We start from the raw sequence: 8,236 nt of genomic DNA on the forward strand, positions 1-8,236 counted from the left end.
CATGGGTTCCAAGTTATTTATTTAATCTAGTTTGCACCTCCTGCTTAGATTAAATCATATTTGTTAAAATGAACCAAAGTCAAAACCCATCACACAAAATATAATGCATTAGTTTGTTGTTGCAACAGGACAAAATGTGTTCATTAGATGTGAATCCTTCTACCCCGTACTGTGGAAAAACAGAAACCTGGCACTGATAATTGCATATTTGTATAGTCAAATCATAGACAAATAACTGATGTTTCACATGTAAGTTCACACCCACAACAAACCTGCTTGGCACATCATGGTATAATTAAATAAAATGAGAAACAGTAGCTTATAGAAAAGAGTTTATTCATATCAATAAAACATTTATTTTACACAAATAATTTCTTTGGAAAACAACTAAAGGAATCTTACAACACAGGACTATTTAAAGAATAAAAAAAGGAAAGAAACGTGTTCAGCTAAAGTTTTGTTTCCCCCTTGTGGTGCCTTCTTGCACTACAGCTGTTAAAATTGTGAGAATAAATTAAAACATCTGATGGTGTCTCCTTAAATCTGCGTGAACAGGCATGTGGCAAACTGCAACATAGAAGATTGTGAAACACAGAGAGCTCAGATGTGATGCGTGGAGCTGGAAGACTAGGCTGGGTGAGATGTCTAATCAGTTACTATGAGCTCGTCGCAGCCCCAGTCTTCATAGCTGCCATCAGGGAGGTACCTGCGGATGATGATGGGGATCTTTCTGCTTCTGTTGGAACAAAAAACAAAAAACAAATAGAGAGTAAAACAATGGACAGAAAGGAGAGGATTCAATGAAGTATTATGAACTACTGAAAGACTTACTTAAGTTCCTTCATAGCTATTTGCAAGGGGTCTGTTTCTCCTTCCAACTCCACCATGACTGGAGCACACATGCTGTTGAAACAAGGCATCAGGATAAACATTCACTATACGAATTCACTGGAATCATATCCTGTTAAGATGGTGAATGTAAACACAGGACTAAGAACACAGTGCACTTCCAAATAGGAATGATAGAGCATTAGATTTCCCCCACTGTGTGTAGCATGCACAAAACTTCCAGGAAGAGGTCATGGTTTAATACGATGGTGGCAGCAAATCTGGGTCCTGGGAACAGAAGGGCTGACCTGTCCACACCTGTGCACTCAGCCCGCTGGTCATTAAATAATTTGTATGAATAGCGGCAAGCGTCCTGTGTCAAGGGCATGCCACCAAACAGAATCCCATGATAAGGCCCCTTGAGCATGGGGCTTCCAGTTGACTAGGAGTTCAGAATCAGAATCAGCTTTATTGCCAAGTTCGTACATACATACAAAAAAGGAATTTGACTCCAGTACACTTTGCTCTTTGGTTTTGTTTTTGTATTGTATTACAGAATATACATATTTACAATGTACAATATACACATATATGATAAAAAGGTGCATTTGCACCTTTAGTTGTAGCTGGGAAGAACACACACACACCTCCAAATTGTGCATACAAGACCCAGAGACCAAAGCAAGCTGTGAGTTTTTAAGGCTGAGGTTTAAAAGTAAAATATATTTGTGTTTCTCTGCTTCTTTTAGATGGGTGTGTAGGTCCTGAAACCCATAGGGTAAAATGCTCCTGATTTTAGAGAAATTCATCATTGGACAACAGTTCTCACAGCACTCCTGGTATATATTTCTGATGAGTCTTGAGCCTAATGTATGGCTAGAGAATGTGGGACGAAATATGAGCTTCTAAAAAAACACCCACAAAATATGACTGAGATGTGAAATATTTTTATAAGATATTCAGATACAAAAATAATATGTGGTTAGGTTAGCACTCTGCTAAAGGTTAAAACTTGTTCTCACTTTTTTGTTAAATATTTCCATTCATAAGTATAATTAAATAATTATTTGCACTATGGATGTTTGTCATTTGAATGCATTAAAACTTCATTGTTACAAAATGATATGAACCATAAATCAAACTTCTTCTTGAACTGTAGTATTAGTATCATAAGCTCACTTAGAGCTGGATTTAATTGTGATCACTGTTCCCCCTGTCCAAGTCTCTTTGATTACATGTCTTAACCACGTTAACACTGTGGATTAATTGTTGTAATTGATGAATTTTGTTCTATAGCGGAAAATCCTGAAGAGTATCTGCTCATTAGCTCATGACCTTAAGCACAAGCACAGTTGGGTAATGCACTCCCCTACCAGCTGTGTGCTGATAGGACTATGCGGCCGATTGATAAAACCTCCACCTCTCTTCTCAAGGACAATGTCAGTGTTGACAGTCTAATTCTTGCAAACACACTCAGACTTATAAGTAAACTTAAGTACCGTATTTTCCGCACTATAAGGCGCACCTTCAATGAATGGCCTATTTTAGAACTTTTTTCATATACAGGTCCTTCTCAAAATATTAGCATATTGTGATAAAGTTCATTATTTTCCATAATGTCATGATGAAAATTTAACATTCATATATTTTAGATTCATTGCACACTAACTGAAATATTTCAGGTCTTTTATTGTCTTAATATGGATGATTTTGGCATACAGCTCATGAAAACCCAAAATTCCTATCTCACAAAATTAGCATATTTTATCCGACCAATAAAAGAAAAGTGTTTTTAATACAAAAAACGTCAACCTTCAAATAATCATGTACAGTTATGCACTCAATACTTGGTCGGGAATCCTTTGGCAGAAATGACTGCTTCAATGCGGCGTGGCATGGAGGCAATCAGCCTGTGGCACTGCTGAGGTCTTATGGAGGCCCAGGATGCTTCGATAGCGGCCTTTAGCTCATCCAGAGTGTTGGGTCTTGAGTCTCTCAACGTTCTCTTCACAATATCCCACAGATTCTCTATGGGGTTCAGGTCAGGAGAGTTGGCAGGCCAATTGAGCACAGTGATACCATGGTCAGTAAACCATTTACCAGTGGTTTTGACACTGTGAGCAGGTGTCAGGTCGTGCTGAAAAATGAAATCTTCATCTCCATAAAGCTTTTCAGCAGATGGAAGCATGAAGTGCTCCAAAATCTCCTGATAGCTAGCTGCATTGACCCTGCCCTTGATAAAACACAGTGGACCAACACCAGCAGCTGACACGGCACCCCAGACCATCACTGACTGTGGGTACTTGACACTGGACTTCTGGCATTTTGGCATTTCCTTCTCCCCAGTCTTCCTCCAGACTCTGGCACCTTGATTTCCGAATGACATGCAGAATTTGCTTTCATCCGAAAAAAGTACTTTGGACCACTGAGCAACAGTCCAGTGCTGCTTCTCTGTAGCCCAGGTCAGGCGCTTCTGCCACTGTTTCTGGTTCAAAAGTGGTTTGACCTGGGGAATGCGGCACCTGTAGCCCATTTTCTGCACACGCCTGTGCATGGTGGCTCTGGATGTTTCTACTCCAGACTCAGTCCACTGCTTCTGCAGGTCCCCCAAGGTCTGGAATCGGCCCTTCTCCACAATCTTCCTCAGGGTCCGGTCACCTCTTCTCGTTGTGCAGCGTTTTCTGCCACACTTTTTCCTTCCCACAGACTTCCCACTGAGGTGCCTTGATACAGCACTCTGGGAACAGCCTATTCGTTCAGAAATGTCTTTCTGTGTCTTACCCTCTTGCTTGAGGGTGTCAATAGTGGCCTTCTGGACAGCAGTCAGGTTGGCAGTCTTACCCATGATTGGGGTTTTGAGTGATGAACCAGGCTGGGAGTTTTAAAGGCCTCAGGAATCTTTTGCAGGTGTTTAGAGTTAACTTGTTGATTCAGATGATTAGGTTCATAGCTCGTTTAGAGACCCTTTTAATGATATGCTAATTTTGTGAGATAGGAATTTTGGGTTTTCATGAGCTGTATGCCAAAATCATCCGTATTAAGACAATAAAAGACCTGAAATATTTCAGTTAGTGTGCAATGAATCTAAAATATATGAATGTTAAATTTTCATCATTACATTATGGAAAATAATGAACTTTATCACAATATGCTAATATTTTGAGAAGGACCTGTATAGGGCGCACCGAATTATAAAGCGCATAGAATAGAAGCTACTGCAGTCAAACGTTTGACTGGGGTTGCGTTATGCATCCACTAGATGGAGCTGTGCTAAAAAGAATGTCAACAAAACAGTCAGATAAGTCAGTCAGTCAAACTTTATTAATACACTACAAACCAGCGTTCTGATAACTCCATTCACTCTCATGGTAAGGTCTCCTCTACATAGAAATCTATTGAATAGAACCAACTGCACGTTAGGAATGCATTGGAGTCTATGAAGTTGAAGTTGAAATCAAACGTTAGTTAAAACGTGAAAGGGAACTTTTCCCTGATTCAGTAAACACGTAAAAGAAACAGTTTGATGCACTAAATCAAACGTTAGTACTGTTAACCTTTCCTGTTTCTGTCCCCTGACCGTAGTCTGATGACACAGGGGAGACGCTTTCTCCAGGGCCGAAGTTACTAGTTTCCTCGGGGTTAACTCCCTCACTCATACGTTGCTGAGTTGAGCATGAAGAAACAGCATCAAAACACTGAATTGTTGACGAGATTCTGGGTTCTTTTTAATGACTTTGCAGCACGTAAAAACACAGGGCTTACAGACTCATACACCGCTGCTCCGGTCGCCGTCTCTACCCACCCCACACACACAATAATACCGACGTCACTCCTTCACTCTTGATTCTCAGCTACAGCAGCACACAGCGCCACCTCTGTCCGGAGGAGTAATGTCAGCATCTTCCATACACACACACGAAACATACACCCCACACACTGAGCTTCTAATCACATATAGTTCAGGCAATTCCTGCAACAGTACATTCAAACGTTATACACACACAAGTGGTGTTGGACTAGGAGGAAGCACAGTACAGGTGTTTACCGCTATTACTTCGGCGACGCCCCTGACTACGGTAGCCGTAATGCTGCAAGCGGTGCGGCTTTGTAGTTTACCAGTCGTACTGAAACATTTTGACAGAGCGCCGTGTACAACCAGTATGGATCAACCAATTAACCAATTGATCCATATATAAGGCGCTCCGGATTACAAGGCGCACTGTCATTTTTTGAAAAAATTAAAGGTTTTTAAGTGCGCCTTATAGTGCGGAAAATACGGTAAGTAAACTTTATTTATATAGCACCTTTCACAGACATGGAAAGTCACAAAGTGGTTTACAGAAAAGGAACATAACAGTAATAAAAACAATATAAAACCAGTGAACAAATTTTAGCTAAAAGCCCACCTGAATAAATGTCTTGAGACTTTTTTTAAAAAGAGTCAGTGGAGTCGGAGCAGCGCAGTGATAGAGGGAGAGCATTCCAGAGCCTCGGGGCCACCACCTGAAATGCTCTATCACCACGGGTTTTAAAATAAGTTCTGGGTACTGTCAGCAGCATCTGATTAGAAGACCTCAAAGTCCTAGAAGGACAGAGAGGCTTCAAAAGGTCCACTATACATTTGGGTGCCTCACCATGAAGTACCTTAAAAGATAAAACCAAAATTTTAAATTGAGTCCTAGAGTGCACAGGGAGCCAATGCAGAGAGGCCAGAACAGGAGTTATGTGAGCTGTTCTGTGGGTCTTAGTTAAAAGCCTGGCTGCAGCGTTTTGCACAGACTGAAGGCGAGCCATGAAGGATTTACTTAGACCCGCTAAAAGGCTGTTACAGTAGTCTAAACGAGAAGAAATAAACCCATGGACAATCATTTCTAGTTCCTTCTGTGATAAAATAGATCGCAGCTTTGAAATATTCCTTAAATGGTAAAAACAATTACGAACTAACAGTTTACAATGATTGTTCAAAGACAAAGAACTATCTCAGACAACACCCAAACTTCGGAGACTATTTTTTACCGAAGGGTTTAAAAACGCAAGATGCTTCCTGATTTCAGCGATTTTATCGTCAGGAGCAACAATAAGAGTCTCAGTCGTGTTTGCATTTAACTGCATGTAGTTGTCATTCAGCCATATTTTGATGTGAGACAGGCAGTTACTGAGTTCAGTCAATTTATATATTCACACCCTGAAGATTCCACTGTACTCTTGCTAAATCTTTACTTATGTGTGTGTTGCTTACCCCTGCTGAGGTTTTTTGTACTATTTCAGACTCTATTCTGCTAAGAATAGAGTCTGAAATATGATTTTTTTCCCCTCCTATCTTACTTTACCTAAATGTGTGATTTCATTACTTTTCATAGATTTTCAGATTTCTCAGAAGGATTACCAGCAAAAGCCAATTATTATTAGTATTTGAAAATTTTACAACAGCTGTTTTCACACCAATGACCAGAGATTTTTAGATTTCTTAGAAGGATTGTATTACAACAATTTCATACCAGTGAAAGATAAACATTATTAGTATTTAAAAAGTCTGGACCTACCAGTGACCCAGCTTCTCTACTTAGACTTCAGTGAGTTCCCATGACTGTTACTATTTGAATGATGGGACCACAGCTGCCTCATCCAGCGACCTCAAGGATTAATATTATCATTTTTCTTGTAACAGAGGATGAATTCCTTACCACAGAGGACTTAATTAGCTAATTACCTCTATTAGAAAGATTGGATTAGAACCAGCTCTTACCAGTAAATCCCCAAGGATTATTAATGTCATTTGATTTGTTTTTCTGTATCATTGTAATGTTTTTCCTCATGTGCAGCACTTTGAGTGCCTTTTTGCTGAAAAGCACTATATAAATAAACTTGACTTGACTTAATAAAGGATATAATCATTTGAAAACTGTTTCTATTTAGTCAGGTTATCTTTGTTGGAAAAATTACATTTGTTTGATTATGTTAAACATGCAAGAAAACCTGGAAAATCATTAGAAATCTGTAAAAGAGTATTGCACAGTGGAGAAGAAGTGTTTGGGGTTAGTTTTGAAGCCCTAACGGTGACAGTGTGCTGTGTTCAGGTGTGTAAACACTCACGCTATCTGCAGAGCTCGGGTCCCCAGCACTCTGGCCCTCTCATACTTGGTCATATACGGTGTGGTGATCCTCTTCTGGTTTGCCTGCTTACCCTCTCCCGCAGGAAGGATCTGGACATTCTCCTGATCCTCCTGCTCAGAGGAGAGAAAACACAGAGGTTCAAACTGGACGGCTGCACCACATAGACACAACAGAAACCCCGGTTAGATTATCCACATTATGTTCGCCTTATCATCCATACAGAGGGTTATTTTTTTATCGGCACTTACGTCTTCAACGTTCTCAAGATCGTCTAATCCCTCATCCTCCTCGGCGTAATCGAAATCTCCATCATCGAAGCTACACATTTATTAACACATGTGTTAGTTAACTCGCTACCCCTAGTTAGCATCAAGGTTAGCTCATATGCATATTTCCGCAAACAACTAGCTTAATGTTTTCTGTTAGTGCTGAGTCAGTACTTACTTATCCTCGTTGTCGGACATGTTTTATTTGGAAACGTGTATTCCTTGTAACCGCTAAAACTGTTAATCTATTTCAGGTACACTTTTTGTTGATAACACTGGCTCGCATGAGCATTACATGTAACTTCCGGTTCATTGGTCCGCCAGGAAATAATCCGTGTGCGTAAGGAGGAGGAACATTTGAGTTCTGGTTCTTCTCCTTTATTTTATAAAATTGTATGCTTTGTACCACTGCCATCATCTGGAGATATCAAGTTCCACATTCTTTACACAATTAAATTATCCATATTTCACGTAGTTATACTTAACATTATTAATACTTCTGGCTGAGTTTTAAACTTTTTTCTTTTTCTACCAAAGGTTGAGATCATCTGCAAAGAGTATAAATTTTTAATAAATAAACCTTTTAATTTCCTGTTTTCTCCTCTCTGTTATTGTGAATAAAGAAGAATAAAGAATTGTGAATAAAGAAATGTCTCCTGGCAAGTTCTGTATTTTCTATATTCTGTTATTTTTCAACATGACTTTTGCTTCTTGTCTCATAAATCAGAATATTGAGGAAAGGTATAGTAATTCAATTCAACAAGTGAAACTTATATTGATTCATTATTCCTTATTGACATTTTCTATTCATTTTAATGATTACAGCTCCCAGCTAATGAAAATCTAACATTTTGTTCCTCAAAAAGTGTAAATTTCACACAAGACTAATAAGTAATTATATTTAATGCAGAAACTTTACGTTATTGCCATGTTATCATCTACACAATCAAGGGGAAGACCTCTGACCTGACAATTGACCAGCAGACAGTCACTGACACACTTCAAAAAAAGGTTAAGCCATGAAAGGA

The 8,236-nt window shown here is 39.3% G+C and overlaps 1 protein-coding gene across 1 annotated transcript; it reads right to left on the minus strand.

The window, feature by feature from the left end:
• Positions 1-319: 319 nt before the first annotated feature.
• On the minus strand, positions 320-7,624 carry LOC124863181 (DNA-directed RNA polymerases I, II, and III subunit RPABC2). Its single transcript, XM_047357449.1, has 5 exons — positions 7,387-7,624; positions 7,191-7,260; positions 6,922-7,052; positions 832-903; positions 320-736 (listed from the first exon to the last, which is right to left on the minus strand). The coding sequence occupies exons 1-5, from the start codon at positions 7,404-7,406 to the stop codon at positions 646-648; spliced, it is 384 nt and encodes a 127-aa protein (XP_047213405.1). The 5' UTR covers positions 7,407-7,624; the 3' UTR covers positions 320-645.
• Positions 7,625-8,236: the final 612 nt, after the last annotated feature.

This window comes from Girardinichthys multiradiatus, chromosome X (genome assembly GCF_021462225.1).
Source record: "Girardinichthys multiradiatus isolate DD_20200921_A chromosome X, DD_fGirMul_XY1, whole genome shotgun sequence".
In the NCBI taxonomy this organism is placed as follows: Eukaryota; Metazoa; Chordata; class Actinopteri; order Cyprinodontiformes; family Goodeidae; genus Girardinichthys; species Girardinichthys multiradiatus.

What these genes read in the sequence shown, in the direction of transcription:
- LOC124863181 (XM_047357449.1), bottom strand. Translation starts at nt 7,406, where the DNA reads ATGTCCGACAACGAGGATAA. An exon ending in ATGTCCGACAACGAGGATAA is followed by an intron (nt 7,261 to 7,386) that starts GTAAGTACTGAC and finishes ATAAATGTGTAG; the next exon opens with CTTCGATGATGGAGATTTCG. An exon ending in ATCTTGAGAACGTTGAAGAC is followed by an intron (nt 7,053 to 7,190) that starts GTAAGTGCCGAT and finishes TCCTCTGAGCAG; the next exon opens with GAGGATCAGGAGAATGTCCA.